General features: G+C 40.9%; 1 protein-coding gene across 4 annotated transcripts in view; it reads left to right on the forward strand.

Annotated features, from left to right (window-relative positions):
* Cyth3 (cytohesin 3) overlaps positions 1-16,702 on the forward strand; it is an 80,014-nt gene that overhangs the window by 46,815 nt on the left and 16,497 nt on the right. For all 4 annotated transcript variants that reach the window (XM_090324274.1, XM_090324276.1, XM_090324273.1 and 1 more), the window contains exon 2: positions 15,316-15,398. In XM_090324274.1, the coding sequence (XP_090180400.1) occupies positions 15,316-15,398 (83 nt within the window). The remainder of the gene's footprint in view (positions 1-15,315; positions 15,399-16,702) is intronic.

A 16,702-nucleotide genomic window follows, 5' to 3' on the forward strand; every position in this document is an offset into this window, starting at 1 on the left:
AATGTTTATTTCTCAGTTTATTGTAAGTACAGTGCATCTTAATCAGTGTTACATTGCCATTGTTTCCCCCCATCTTTCTAAAAAGTAGTTTGATCTTCTCAACTAAACAAAGTCCTCAAAGGCAGTGATTTTGTACCTAACTTCAGTGAAAAGAATAATCTTAAATTTTAGATAACATTTTTTTCATTTAAATTCACTCAGGAACCTGCTATCTAATCTTCCATCCAGTCTTCTTACTTGTTGGAATTTGGATTGATTAAATTGTCAGAGCTAACAACTTTCACAAAGTTGTTTTCAAGAATTATTTGGTAGCTTTGGATATCATTATGTATATTTAAAAAATGCTATTAAGAAAGCTGGGCATGGTGACTCACTCCTGTAATCCTAGCTCCTCAGGAGGCTGAGATCTGAGGATCATGGTTCAAAGCCAGCCTGGGCAATAAAGTCTGTGAGACTCTTACCTCCAGTTAACTACTAGAAAACCGTAAGTTATTTCATAGAACAGACTTAAATTTACCTAAAAACAAAGCTGATGGTACAGAAGCCCCACCTGCTTCCTCCATACCATAGGTTCCCCTATTATGCTCAGGTGATTCTTCTGCCATAGCCTCTGAGTGGCTTGGGGCTGCCCGCCTGGGCTTAGTTTTCTTAGTGTGGGCATCTTACATGGATAAGGTACATTGGATACAGTTGAAGAGCCATTGTTTGTTCATTATTACTAACTAGTTTACCATTGGTTCAGTCTTAGAGAGATACAGTTGTTTTGTGTGTGTGTGTGTGTTAGAACTAGAATCTGAACTCATACATGCAAGTCTGGTGCAGCACCCCTGAGCTACAACTCCAGCTCTGTTTCGCACTGGTTATTTTTGAGATAGGGAGATAAGGTCTTGCTCCCTACCCTTTCCCTTCGAGGAAACTGCAGTCTACCTGACTTTTTAGCCTTCCTATATATGTTTCACTGCATGGAGACAAGAGTCTCAAGAGTTTTCTGTCCAGTCTGGCTTGAAACCACAACCCTCCCATTCTCAACCTTCCACCTCTGGGTCGAGAAGGAATCTTGCAAGTTTTTTTTTTTTTTTTAACCTGGGCTGGTCACATGGTTGATTGGTTTGCAGCCTCTCAAATAACTAGGGTTATAGGTGTGAGCCACTGCCACCCAGCCAAGAGAGAGTTCTGTGGGTTTTGACCAATGTGTTCACCATCGCAGTATCATGTAGAAAAGTCTCATTGCCTGAGATTCTTGTGCTCTGTCTAGTCATCCCTTCCCATATCCCCCACAATTTCTGATGCTTTTATGGTCTTTGAAGTTTAGCCTTATTCAGAATGCCATAGAGTTGAAATCATATGCAGACATTCCAAACCACAGGTTCCTCCATGTCTTTTCTGGCTTCTGTTAGAGTTTGGATATGAAGTGCCACTCAGAAGGTTTGCACACTTGATGATGGATCCGATCATTGAGAAGTGATTGGGTCCTGAGAGCTCCAACCCAATCAATGAGTTCATTCTTTGATGGACTTACAACATACTGTTGTTATTGGAAGGTGGGGTCTAAGTGGAAGAAATTGGTCAGTTGAGGATGTGTTCTGGTAAAATAAACCTTCATGTCACCAGCTTTCTCTGCTTCCTGGCCACAGTGAGATGAGGATCCTCTGTCACTCATGCTCCCACTGTCATGACGCTCTGCCTCACCTCAGGCCCACTGTCCTGGGTCAGTCCAGCTGACCTTCATCTGAAACCATGAGCCAGAGCAGATCTGTCCTCTTTGAAGCTGCTTTCCTTAGGCATTTGGTTTGGTAACAAAAAACTAGCACAGCCTTTTAAGTACTGAATAAAACTCCACTATGCAAGTATCAATTTCTTTATCCAATCACCTGGTGAAGGACATTAGAGTTGCTTCTAGTTTTTGGCAATAACGAACCAAGCTGCTATAAATATTCATGGGCGGGCTTTCATGTGGACACAGTTTTCAGCTCAATTGGATAAATTCCTAGGAATGCAGTTGCTGGATCATATTGTAAGACTATGTTTAGCTTTGTGAGAAACTGCCAAACTGTCTTCCAAAGTTTCATGGCTCAGTTCTTATTCCTGTGTGTTTGGAAGGATGATTCTCCTTTCCCGAAACCCCAATCTCTGGATACAAAAAGAATCAATTAGGTTTTATGTAAAAAATTGTTTGATCTGTGTTTCAGTTAGGGTAGAAAGCTTCAATGTCTATGGTTAATTTTTCTTGGTTAAAGTAAAAAGATGTGCCTCAAATTTTAGAGCACTTAGGGCCTAGCCTGAAGCCCTGAGTTCAAACATAAGTAGAAGCTGATAATAAATAAATATAATAATGTATCCTTCAAGTTTTTAAAATGCTTCTTGTTTTGATTAAAGAGGCAGTACTTAATTTGAAATTTCAGAGATTTTAATTAGCTTCCTGAAATAATTTCTTCATTTGTAAGTGGGGCCATACTTCTCAGGCTCAGTGAAGGTAAGTTTTTCCTGGGTCTCAGAGCTAGTAAGTGCTAGAGATAAGCTTTGACGAAGTAGTGTGGCTATCAGGTTCAGAGTAAGACCTCCTAACTATGTCAAACAGCCTATGTTAAATCAACTTTCTAACAGTGACCAAAAAAAAAAAAAGGCTTGAAGGAGGAAAGGCTTACTTTGACATATAATTTCTTGGGGTTTAGTCCATGGGCAGCTGACTCTGTTACTTTTAGGCCTGTGGTGATGAGAAACATCATGGTGGAAGCATATTCAGAGGAAAGCTGTTCATGACATTCAAAAAGCAGAATAACAAGGAACAAAATTCTTCCTTCCATTCACATGCCCTTCTTCCTCTAACTAGGCCTCTTCTTCCCAATGCCCCCACCCCCCACATACATTGTTATCAGAGACAATTTTTTTTTTCAGTTGGGCTTGAACTCAGGGCTTGGGCACTATCCCTGAGCCTCTTTGTGTGCAAGACTATCACTCTACCACTTGAGCCAAAGCACCACTTCTGCTTTTTGAGTGTTTAATTGGAGATAAGAATCTCATGGGAACTTTTCTACCTGGACTGGCTTTGGACTGCAATCCTCAGATCTCAGCCTCCTGAGTAGTTAGGATTACAGGCATGAACCTCTGTGCCAGGCTTCTTTTTTCTTTTATCCCTGGGCACTATCCCTGAACCCCTCTGTGCTCAAGGCTAGTCCTCTACCACTTAAGAAGCTGCAGCTGCAGCACCACTTCTGGCTTTTTCTGTTTAGGTGGTGCTAAGGATGTGAACTCAGGGCTTTATGCATGCTAGGCAAGCACTCAACCACTAAGCTACATTCCCAGCCCTCTTTTTTCTTTTTTTTTTTTCTTTTTTTTGCCAGTCCTGGGGCTTGAACTCAGGACCTGAGAGCACTGTCCTTGGGCTTTCTCAAGTCTAGTGCTCTACCACTTGAGCCACAGCACCACTTCCAGCTTTTTCTATGTATGTGGTACCAAGAATTGAACCCGGGTTTTCATGCACATTAGGCAAGCATTCTACCACAGGGTCAAACTATGGACCAATGTTTTTCTTTTCTTTTTTTAAATATATTTAGTTGTGCAAAGTAGATAAAATTCAATGAATAAGTAAGTAAAATGTATCTCTATTGACATCACCCCTTTTGTTATTCTACCCATTCCTTTCAACACAACAGGTTACCTCCACTTTCTTAGTTTCATGAGCTATGTGTCGAATACTATCACGACATTGTTCTTGCTTCCTCTCTTCTTCTAGCCCCCTTTCCAGCCTCTCCCCTCAACTTTCAACTGACAGTTTCCAGGTATTCATTTTGTTGGGTCTGTGAGATAGGATTTTTTTTTTTAAGGAATTACACTGTTTATTTTGGTTTTTTGTTTTGCCAGACCCGGGGCATGAACTCAGGGCCTGGGCACTATCCTCGGGTTTTCTCAAGGACAGCACTCATTGAACATGCTTGGATCGCCTCTTCATTCTACCGTCTCATGTTTTCCTGTCCACGCACTTCTGAGTGACTGTGCAAGGGGTCCTTAGACCATGTTGTAAAGACCTCCAACAGAAACCTAGCAGAAATTGGTGACCCTAATGAAAACCTTTTAATAAGAATTACATTAATAATCTTTCCTCTGTAAGAGGGAGATTTCATTGTCATGTTTTCAAAATATTCCAATGAAGATTTCCCCCTGGTATTACTGTTCCTTTCCCCTTTCCTCCTTCCTAAAGCAATTTAAACAGGTTTACTTGTTGAGTTTTCATAGTTCTAAACAATTTCAGCTATAGTCATCCTCTTTCAAAGTATATTTCAAAGTCAGTGAAAAACACTTTCGTAGGTGTCCCAGAGAACTGGCTAATCCCTAATTCTTCTGTCTCATTTTGTCTGGATGGAACCAGGGAGCACACTTCTCTTTACCGTCACATGCAGTGAGACACTACGACCGCAGTTTTTCTGTTGCCTGCTTGTGGTTCATTACATCACCAAACAGGAAGATCAACAATTGTGGGTTGGCATGTTGCTGGGCAAAGGGATGTTTATGTTTAATTCCAAAAGGCTTCATTTGGGAAGGATTGCAGTGCTATATTTTCCTTTACATGAATACTATGTAAAGATGAAGTAGTTACTTTAAAATTTAACAAAGACTGCCATGATTCCTGGTATATTGCTAATTTGATCTCTCAATTTTTGTAACATAATAAAATTCTGAACTGCTCTATGCACTGTTAAATGTGAATCCCCCTGATAGAAGTTTACCAGAATAACAGCAGTGTGTTTCAAGGTGTCATCTCAGAGATGATGTTTGGATGATGTTAGGTTTACATTTTTTTCATGTTTCTGGTGTATAGTGCATGCATGCATGTGTACCTTGACGCCAGTCCTGGGACTTGAACTCAGGACATGGGCACTGTCCTTGAGCTTTTTCCTCAGAGTTGGCACTCAACCTCTTAGAGTCACAGCTCCACTTCCAGCTTTTTGGTGTATAATTGGAGATAAGAATCTCATGGACTTAATCTGTTTGGTCTGCCTTCAGACCTCAGCTCTCAGTTTCCTGAATAGTCAGGATTATAGGCATGAGCCACTAGTGCCCGTATTTCTTTGATATTTTTATCTGTTCCATCAAAAGCAAGTTTGGATGAAGAAGAAATGTTGCACTACAAAGTAAGCATTTCTGCAACTACATCACTGATTAGCATCAGTTCTGCTAGTGTATGGCTTTTGTCTTTTTTTTTTTTTTTTTTTTTGCCAGTCCTGGGCTTGAGCTCAGGGCCTGAGCACTGTCCTTGGACTTTCTCAAGGCTAGAGCTCTACCACTTGAGCCTCAGCACCATTTCCAGCTTTTTTCTATGTATGTGGTACTGAGGAATCGAACCCGGGTCTTTGTGCATGCTAAGCAAGCACTCTACCACTAGGCCAAACTCCTGGCCCCTGGCTTTTGTCTTTTTAAAGGAAATTCTTCCTTTACTCTGCCTCAGGCTGAAAGCGATTAGTGAGGAAAATGCAGCACTGGAGCTTTAACTTGGTCTTGTGCATGCTAGGCAGGTACTTTACCATTGAGCCATGCTCCTGTCACTTTTTTGCATTATTATTTTGAGGTAGGGTCTTGCTTTTTCCCAGGGCCTGCTTGGAGACTTTAATACTCCTTTAGCTAGAATGACAAGCCCCTATCAACTCCATCCAGCTTCTTCTGTCCAGATGGTATATGTTGTCCTTTAGGGTGACTTCAAACCATGGTCCTCCTAATCCTAAAACGTAGACTTTTTTTTTAACATCGTGCTTGTTAGACTGGTACTCTTCACATTAAATGTAACTAGTTTGTGCATGGTTTCAAGCTTTTGGATAGACTAGCCTCTGACTAAGATTCTCTAAGCCACAGCCTCCCATATAAATACAGTCACAGGTGCCTACCACCACCAAGCTGACTTATTGGTTGAGATGGCCTCAAATTTTTATCTTCCTAATCTCTGCCTCCTGAGTAACTGGGAATATAGGTGTAGGCCAATATGTCCAGCTGGACATTTTCTATAAGTGGAATCATACAATGTATGGACTTTTATCCTTATTATATTTTACATAGCTGCTTTCAGGGATATTGTAGCATATATCATGACTTCATTGCTGTTGATGACGGATGATGGAATAGCATTTATGGTATATGTAGATCATGTTTATTTAGCTATTAATGGACTTTCTTTTTAAACTTTTGGCTATTATGAATAGTGTTAGTTTGAAAGTTCATGTATAGTTTTTTATATGGAGTTGTTTCCTATGTATACATTCAGGATTATAATTGTGTGTTGTATGTAAAAACTCCTTAACATTCTAAAGAACTGCCAAAGGACTGGGAATGTGTCTTAGTGGTAAAGTGCTTTCCTAACATGCATGAAGCCCTAGGTTTGATTCCTCAGAACCACATGAATCGCAAAGTCCAGAATTGGTACTGTGGCTTAAGTAATATAGTGCTAGCCTTGAGCAAAAGAATCTCAGGGATAGTGACCAGGCCCTGAGTTCAAGCCCTAAGACTGTAAAAACAAAAACCAAAACAAAACAAAAACCTGCCAAGCCCTCCCCCAACATGGCTGCCCTTCACTATTTTTTTTTTTTTTGTCAATTATGGAGCTTGAACTTAGGACCTGGGTGTTGTCTCTGAGCTCTTTTGCTCAAGACTAATGCTCTACACGTTGAGCCACAGTCTCACTTCTGAGTTTTGGGTGGGTAGTTGGAGATAAGGCTCTCACATACTTTCCCGCTCAGGCTGGCTTCAAACCAGGATCCTCATATCTCAGCTTCATGAGTAGCTACAACTGTAGGCATGAGCCACCAGAGTCCAGCTTCATTTAATTTTTAAAAATTAATTTCTATATTTTCTTTTAAAACTTTTTTTTCTGATGTTTTTGGGGGGGATGGGGGCCTGGTCTCCAGATTTGAGCTCACAGCCTAGGCACTATCCTTGAACTTCTTTTGCTCAAGGTTAGTGCTCTATTACTTGAGTCACACCACCACTTCCACTTTTTCTTGAGTCAGAAGATAAGAATCTGACTTTTTCACCCTTCTGAGTAGCTAGGATTACAGAAGGATTCCTTCTGAATTTTAAAGGTAAGTTTGAGATTTTCAACTTTCCAAACTAAGCATGTTTATTTGTCCTTTTCTCAGTGTTCTTGCTGTAGCCCTCAAATGTTGATAAATAGTACTTTTTGTAATTAGTTTTCTTTTTCTCATTATCTTCTATTTTACATTCTGATGTCTGTTTTGACCAACAGCTATTCTAGAATTGGATTTCCTTTTTGGTAATTGTATATACAATGAGGTGTGGTGTGAAGTTTCAGTATACAATGTGTACTGATCCAATCAAGTAATTAAGAATTTCCATCATCATTTTTTTATATTTGGAAACTTTGAGCTCCTCTTTTCTAGTTCATTTGTTCATTCATTCATACACATACATACATACATGTATACATACATACATTTATACGCAGGGTCGAACTAGATAGCCAGACTGTCCTTGAACTCATTCTTCTACTGTCTCTGCCTTCTGAGTACTAGTATTACAAGCAAGTGCCACCACTTGTGGCTTAACTATGCTTAAAATACATAATAGCTTATTGTGAACTATGTTTACCCTACTGTGCTATAGAATACCACTTATTCCTTTTCCCCACCAACTCTGTTTTGGCACATGTTACCTTCCTCCCTCCTATCCCTCTCCCCCTGTTAGCCCCTAATAATTACTATTCTCTTTTCTACTTTGAGATCATTATTTTTAGCTTTCACATAGTGGAGAGAACATGGGCTATTTGTCTTTCTGTGTCTCTGTTACTTCACTTAACATAATGTCCTCTTTAGAAGTGTTTTTTAATTTCCACATAGGTTTTCTAGTCACCATTTTATTACCGATTTCTAACTTAATTGTCCTGTGGTTAGCCAATGTGGTATCTGTGATACCAGTTCTTTCAGTAACATAACAATTCCAAGAAACCAGCTGGGCATTAGTGGTTTATGCCTATATTTCTAGCAACTCCTGAGTATGTGCAGTACGTGGAAACTGAGACCTCATGAGTACATGGATTCTCCACTAGATTCTATCTCCAATTAACCAGCAAAACACCAGGCAAGCTGAGTGAGCACGAGGCCTTGAATTCAAGCCCTGTACAAGATAGGGGAAAAAGGGAGTTCTAGGAAAGATAAAACATCTAGGTATTTTGAACAGGAAGGACTGATGGTTGATTGATACTGAGAGTTAGGAAATGGCCAGTGCTGTAGGAGATTGCTACTCTCAATTCCTAGGAATCTAAAGAATGAACCCTGGAAGAATGTTGCTCTGGAAGATCCACCCGGGAACAGCTTAGGCCATCTGAGATGAGCCTGTCTAAAGGGCAGGGTGGGACCTCTGCCTCATTTCTGCCTCTGGTCTGTACACGGCTTCTAGTTGGTGGAGCCTAATTCATTCTTAGAAGCTTATCTAGGAATATAATTTTACTGCTTTTTTTTCTTCCTAGCTTTATTCAGGTGTAGTTTGGTGTATTTTTTTTAAGTGTACAGGTTAAGCCTGGTGGCTTGTGCCTATCAGCTTAGCTAGTTAGGAGGCTGAGATCAAAGGACTATGGTTTGAAGCCAACCTGGGCAGAAAAAAAAAATTTAGTGAAACTCCTGTCTCCGGTTAGCCACCAAAAAGCCAGAAGTAGAGCTGTGGCTCAAGTGGTAGAGCACCTTGAGTGAACAAGTTCAGAAACAGAACTCAGACACTGGGGTTAAGATCCGGACTGGCACGCAAAAGTGTGCAGATGAAGTTTTAAGTTATGTATACTTTATTGTGAAATGATTACATGCCATTGAGCATATCTATCACCTTACATATGTGTCTAGGGTGTCGGTGGCTGTGGTGAGAACACGTAGGATCTACTTTGTTAGCAGTATTCAAATGTGCAGCAGTGTAATAACTATTGTCATCATGTTGTACATATACCTCTTGAACCATTCCTCCAGACTGCAGTTCTTTACCTGTTCCTTTATTGCATCTATCACATTGATTCTTTGATGCTTATTAAGATGTTTTGTGATATATGATAATCGAACCCAAGGCCTCATTCACCCTAGGCAAGTATCATTGAGTGCTCTTTGCTTTATATATTTGGGACAGTTTATTAGGTAAGATAAGATTAGATAAGATCAGGTTTATTAACTGAGTAATTGAACTATGCATCATTGTGTAATGAATTTTTCTCTTTAGTATTTTTATATCTTTGCCTAAAATTTATTTTGCTTGTATTAATATAAAATAAGAGCCATCTTTTGGTAGGATTTTGCCTGGTATGTTGATTTCTATACTTATTTTTCTTTTCTTTTTTTTTTTTTTTTGCCAGTCCTGGAGCTTGAACTCAGGGCCTGGGCACTGTCCTTGGACACTTTTTGCTCAAGACTAGTGCTCTGCCACTTGAGCCACAGTGCCACTTGAAGCTTCTTTCTGAGTATGTGGCACGGAGGAATCAGACACAGGACTTTCGTGCATGTTGGGCTAGCACTCTGCCACTAGGCTACACTCCCAGCCCAATACTTTCATTTTCAACTGTTAAGTATTAATGTTTTTAACCTAGTTATTAGCCTTTTAGTTAGACATTTTTTGTTGTTTTAAAGTTCAAGTTTTAAAAATAGCCCTTTTCTTCTTTTATGTTCATTGTGCATATATCAGTTAGGTTATTACTGCATAGAAGACTACAAAAAGTAATTTGTGTAAACAATAGTATGTTCTCTCATATTTGTGAGTTGGCTGGTAGTCTGTATGTGTGTATCTGTGACTGTCTGTCTGTGGATTTTCATAAAGTAGGTACATAGCTGGAAAGTTTACAACACTCTCAGGGTTGTTTCTTTTCCTCAGTAGCCTTTTCTCCTCCAGAACATGGTAGTCTTAACATTCCAAGACACTGGTGACACAAGACTGTGGGACTTGGGCCTTGTGTTTTGTCACATCTGCCACCTTGTTTTGGGCCAAGAAAGTCCCTAAGCCAGATCAAACCACAGTACCTTCAGGGGAAAAAAAAGAAACTCAAAGCTGATCCAGTTCAGAATCAGGGTCAGGAATTAGACTCCCCTTCTTAATAGGAAAAATGCAAAATATCATTGACTTGTTTCTTTTCCCTTCCTCATTCCCTCCCTCCCTTCCTTTTTTCACCAGTCCTGGGGCTTGAACTCAGGAACTGGGCACTACCCTTGGGCTTTCTCAAGACCAGAGCTCTACCACTTGAGCCACAGCACCACTTCTGGGTTTTTTCTATGTATGTGGTACCAAGGAATCGAACCTGGGTCTTTGTACATGCTAGGCAAGCACTCTACTACTAGGCCAAACTCCCAGCCGCTGTTTCACCATTTTTGAAAGATGTTTTGTCCGTTTTCCTTCATCATTTCAGACAAGATAATGAATCTAATATTGGATCCTACATTTTGGCTAGCAGCAATACCCCACTTTTAAGAATTTTAATTAAATGTGGACCAACTCAAGTCTAAAATACAATTTTCACCAACCTTGAGGTGTTGTAATTCTTCACACCTTTCTCATTTATGGGAAGCAGGACCTGAGAAGGACAAGGATTCAATCTTAATTAATGAAGTATTAGTTAATAAAATTGCTCCTGAGTCTTGCTCTGAACTGATGGCAGAACTGGTCTACTGCACTGAAGGATTTTCTGTCCCTTTGCCTTGTTGGCTCCTTGTGAAAATATTTATGCTTGCTGTGCAGAAATGACTCAAGACAGTCTTGCTATATTGTGACTTACATAAAAACTCACCCTCTTTTATTATTTATTATATCAGTAAAACAACCCAGTCTACCCCAACACTTTTCAGAAGACCCGAGAGTTCTCGTGCCCATATTTGAAGGGTCAGAATTCCACAGAGAAGCTCATGATAGGAGATAATCAGCCAGCTGTGGGATTTCACTGGGTAATCAGTTGATTTCCAGTTATTCTTTTTCTATTTAAAGCAACTGTATTGAAGTAGAAAGAAAACTTTTCATCACATGCCCCTTCCTCCTGTGTGTATGTATTACTTTTTCTGTTAATTTTTTTTCCCCCTAGAGGTCGGTTGTAGGGCTTGAACTCAGTCTGGACAATGTCCCTTAGTTTTTGTTGTTGTTTTGTTTGTTGGTTTTTTGCTCAAGGCTAGTGCTCTATCACTTTCAGCCACTGTACCACTTCTTGTTTTCTGGTGGTTCCAAGAGTCTTGTATGCCGTTTTTAAAAACTGAAAATGGCCAAGCACCAGTGCCTCACCCCTGTAATCCTAACTACTCAGGAAGTGGAGATCTGAGGATCACAATTGGAAGCCAGCCTAGGCAGGAAAGTCCATGAGACTCATCTCCAGTTAACCACTAGAAAACCGGAAGTGATGCTGTGGCTCAAGGGGCAGGGTGGTAGTACCTTGAGCTGAAGAGCACAGGGGGCACAGTGCCTAGCCCCCACCACCCATAAAAAATTAAAAAAAACCAATATAGACAGTTTCAGTAAGTGAATCCAAGCCAGTGCTCTCAATGTAGGGACAGGTCTGGATAGTTAGGGATACCTTTTCTGAACATTGCATATATTACTATCCCATTTTTAGTCTGGCACCGTGTGTGTGAAATTGCCCCAGTATCAGCAGATTTTTGACTGCAGAGTTATTTTGGATGCAGAGAGTTGCTGATAGAACTTCACCAAACAGCTGGTGTAACATCTCACTGTTGGTATTCACTATACATTCTGTGTGTTTAGAGAAATAACAGGATGATAAGACACTGAAATGACAGTGACAGAAGCTGTGCAAGCATTAGCCCAGAAATACTTGATATCATATCCTTCTGTCCTATTGAGCCTTCAATTTTCTCTCTCTTTTTCCCTCCAGTACTGGGGTTTGAACTCAGGTCCTTTCTTACTTCCTTAGGCAGTTAATCAGTCCAACACTGTGCTATGCCTTTTTTTTTTTTTCTGTGCTCCAGTAATTTTTGTGACAGGGTCTTATTTCTTCCTTGTGTTGGGCTTTTGGGCACTTTTCTCTCTGGGCTGGTCTGGGACTACATTACTCCTGATCACAGCCTCTCACATAACTGGAATGATAAATGTACACTACTTTGCCAACTGTTGGTTGAGAAGGGTCTCGTGAACTTGGTTTGTGTGTGTGTGTGTGTGTGTGTGTGTGTGTGTGTGTGTGTGTGTGTGCGTGCGTGCCTGTGTGTGCCTGGACCAGCCTAACACCATAATCCTCTCAGTCTCATCATCCTCTGTAGCTAGGATTGCAAGCATAAACTACTGGCATCTAGTTTCTCATTTAATCCTATACCAGTTATTCCATTATTTCCTAGTAATGCTTTTGGAAAGTATGCTAAAAGAATATAATGCCATAGGCCAGGAGTTTGGCCTAGTGGTTAAAATGCTTGCCTAGCATTCACAAAGACCCGGGTTCGATTCCTTGGTGCCACATACATAGAAAAAAGCTGGAAGTGGTGCTGAGGCTCAAGTGGTAGAGCTCTAGCCTTGAGAAAGTCCAAGGACAGTGCTCCGGCCCTGAGCTCAAGCCCAGGACTGGCAAAAAAAAAAAAACAAAAACAAAAACAAAAAAAACAACAAAAAAAAAGAATATAATGCCATAAGCTACTAGTGGCCATTTAATATGGAACTCTTTTTTTAATTAAGAAATTTTCAGTCTTACAATATGAAATAATGAATCATACATTTATCAAATAGGTTTAACAATTGCTATTTTATGCCAATCTTTTTGCTCAGGTATTTCAAACTAAAATATAAGATAAAATAGCATTACACCCCAAATACTACAGTGTGAATCTGCAGAAATAAGGACATTTTCTCATAATCACACTGTTATCTCACCTTTACTAAGTTTTGTGGACTAGGACCATGGCTCAATTGGTAGAGTGCCTGCCCAGCAATCACAATGCCCTGAGTTCAAATTCGAGGATGTTAAGCTAGCTTTAGTCATGAACTTATTACATGAAGTTCTTGATAAAGCACAAAGTCAAGGAGCCATAATAAAAGAAAATTCAAAACCCAAATTTCTCTTTTTCATGTGTGGACTCTGGTTGTGATTGCTGGTAACGAATAGCCAGCACTTTATTAATTATTTAACTCCTCCATGCAATTAAGAGAGTAAGAAAAGATAGGCATTTCTGGGAGAAATTTGGGACATCCGTGAAAGCTTCTGGCAGAAGGCCCCTAGGATATGGAGAGCTAAGTCAGTGTGGGTGTAGTCACCTCCTAGGTCTTGTTTCCATAGCCCTGCTCACCGTTTATGTAGGAGGAAGAGAAGGTAGGAAGACTTTCTCAGAAGAACCACAAGTGTCTGTAGACAGCTAAAATAAAACTCTGAAAGACTTATTTTCACATATGTATGCTGAAGAACTCAGAAGAATTTTTCCCCCTTTGGCAAGCTGATTTTGGGAGTGCAAACTATGTTACTAGCAAGCAGACTTGAATCTTTAGTTGCATTCATGGAAAAGCTTTTCTCACCTGGGCCTGATAAAGTATGCCCTTAGGGACTGAGGTAGATAGTCTTGGAGTTCAAGGACAACCTGGGCTATATAACCAGCTTTAGAGGGAGCTGGTACTTGGGAAGGTGGGATGGAAAGACCAAACCCTCATCACCACACCTACCCAAAAGCATGCTGCCTAACTTTGTGGATCTCTCTCTTAGTTTCTCCTATTTGTAATTCGTTGAGCATCTTTGTGTATATCCATGGCTTTCATTCGATTTGGGACTTTTCAGGTAGTATTTCTTGTAGCTTTCTTTCTCCAGGGAAAATAATTAGCTCTCTCAGCTTTGCTCTCCTCTGTTACAAGGTAGGGATGTAATAGCTATTCCCAGAGTTATTTGGGGAGGTTTAGTTAAGATAACCTGTTAAAACTTGTATCTCAATAAATGATACCTTCTGCCTCACTCATTGTTAGGATGGAGTATTGCTTAAGAAAATTGCTAACTTGGAATTTCATGAAATTTAGATCTGGCACAAGAATAGGAAATTTGAAATTTGAAATATCTTGTGCTATCTCTCCTGGTCCCATGCTCTTCCCTCTTTGGGGTTCAGTGATCTTCTGTATTTCTTGTTCTAATTATTTCTTCCGCCTTTTTTGTTGTTTTTGGCCAAAGGGCTTGAACTCAGGGCCTGAGTGCTCTCCCTGAGCTTTTTTGCTCAAGGCTAGCACTCTACCACTTTGGGCCACAGCACCACTTCAGATTTTCTGGTTGTTAATTGGATATACATCTCATGGACTTTTTTGCCTGGCTGGCTTTCAAGCCTTGATCCTCAGATCTTGGCCTCCTGAGTAGCTAGGATTTCAAGTGTGAGCCGTGGATGCCTGGCCTATTATTTTATTTTGACATATACTCAATGATATATTGTTTAATTTTTGTTTTGAGGTCTATATAGAAAATATTCGTTGTAGTACAGTTTTACTTTTTATTTGTACTACAGTTTTCTTTGCTGTCCAGGATGCTGTTACATAAATACACAGCAGCATGTACATTTACCAGTACTGTGAATGGCCATTTAAGTTATTTTTTGAAAAATACGTAAAATGTACTTCTTTGAGATTATTATACAATCTTCCAGTGCGTAACTAGAGAATTTTTCTACATATACGTAGGAGTAAACTTGCCTGATCTTAGCCTGTACACCTTTAATAACAGCTGACAGTGCCTAATCATTTCCAAAGTAGCCATTCTAATCTGTACTCTCAGAAGACTTTTTTTCTTATTTCTTCCAGCCCCACATGGTGATCTTGACATAGCTTCTGTTTGAGGATGTGCTACAGGTTCTGGAAGGCTTGTTAGAAGATTGGGGTGGAGGCCTAGCACTGCCCTGCCTTCCCACAGCATTTCTGGCCCCCCGGGGTCTAACCACTTTGACCTTTCTTGCTTTGTGATTGTGGTTGGTATGTGTTCAGTGTGTTAGAACTTACCACATGTGGGCAGGAAGGGCTGAGAAGCGATTGGGAGCTTAGATCCCCGCGTGGTTCCCTGTAGGGTTGGGACACCTCCTCTCCCCTCCCCACTTCCTGGTGTCAGAATCTGTAGACTTTTGTAGTTGGTTGGTCAGATGAGGAGAATCACCCCTTCCACCCACCCCCAAAATCCCCATCTAATCAAGGCAGATCAGCATTTGCCCCCAGTTTGGTGGGGTGTCTGTGCCCTCGGTTGGGTTTTGTACCCTCTTGTCTCTGTTTTCTCTGTAGAGAAAATGGTCTGCGCAGTGAGAAGGAGAGCAGGGGTCCAGAGCTCTGCCAGCAGCCTTGCAGCTGGTCCCCATCTTAGGCAGGATGTGCTTGAATGCAGTTGTTGAGCAGTTTGATTTTTTTTTTTCCTTTTAGTGCCAGAAGACCTTTCGTTAGAAGAAAGAGAAGAACTTTTGGACATTCGTCGAAGAAAGAAGGAACTTATTGATGACATTGAGGTAAAAAACAAACATAAAACATTCAATTGGGGCTTTGGAGTGAAACTGAACAAAGTTACTTGAGGAAAATGTAGAGTGTCTGTGTTTAGCATGTGAGTATAAGAACCACAAGAGGCTGGGAGTTTGGCCTAGCCGTAGAGTGCTTGCTTAGCATGCACTAAGGACCCGGATTCGATTCCTCAGTACCACATATGTAGAAAAAAGCCGGAAGTGGTGCTCAAGTGGTAAGAGTTCTAGCCTTGAAAAAATCCAAGGACAGTGCCCAGGTCCTGAGCTTAAGCCCAGGACCAGCAAAAACAACAACAAAACAACAAGAAGAGTTGGCCCATCAGTAAAACAGTCAGTCCACATCAGACAGTGCAGACTCTGGAACCCAGGGCTAGTGGACCTGGAATCTACAGCAACCAATTGTGGCCCCAGACTTGGTAATAGTGGGTTCCACGCCACACCAGCATGCCACCCTCTGCTTTTCACTGTAGCATAAGACCTTGTTCTTGTTCAATACTGTGAATGCCAAAGCTTTCCCACTGAGTTTCCTGCAATGTCTTGGACATGCAGATTATCCTTGAAGTGGACAGACAGGCTGCATGCCAGGGGCCTACTAGGTAGCAGAAACAGAAAGACAAACAAAGATGAACAAAACAGACGAGTGACCCCATCCTTCCCTCCTTTGTGTATTTCCTTCTGAGGGTGTCGCACAGGAGAGGCAAATGAATAAAGCCCCAGTTCAGGACTGGGGTGTCCGTCATTATTCTGAGAACTATACTGAAGGCCCCCGCCCTTCCCTCTGGGGCTTCCTTGAGAAAGTCCATCATGTGGATGATCTTCTTTAGAAGTGTCCTGGTCACTATTATTGCCAAAACAAATGTCACAGGCCAAGCTTGTCTGAAACAATAACTCCTTTCTAGGAACTTGCTTTTTTGAGTCTGAATTTCTTGGCACTCAAATAATAGGGCTTGGGATAAAAATTTCTTTGTGTTTGAAAGGTGATTTGTGGGCATTTTTATTCTAAGGCTATCTCACCCATGGAACTATCGCATATTCCAGGGTAAGTGCTGTGGCTGAAGGATAAAAAGACACAGTTTGTGGACATTGGTAACTCTACTGCTGAATTCCTGTGGAATCTGCTTTTGCTCTGACTGCTTTAGTCAGAGAGAATGCTGAGGCCCAGGGAGGCTAAGAAGCTACCAATGGGGAGTCACCCAGTAGGGGCCATACCAGTTCTGCTCATTTTTCAGGTCTGTGTTAGATGACCAGTCACTCTGGGGCCCTGTCCATGTGAGGCTTCATTTCCCTGTTACCTC

Source organism: Megascapheus bottae, chromosome 34 (genome assembly GCF_031878675.1).
Source record: "Megascapheus bottae isolate mThoBot1 chromosome 34, mThoBot2.hap1, whole genome shotgun sequence".
NCBI classification, from domain to species: domain Eukaryota; kingdom Metazoa; phylum Chordata; class Mammalia; order Rodentia; family Geomyidae; genus Megascapheus; species Megascapheus bottae.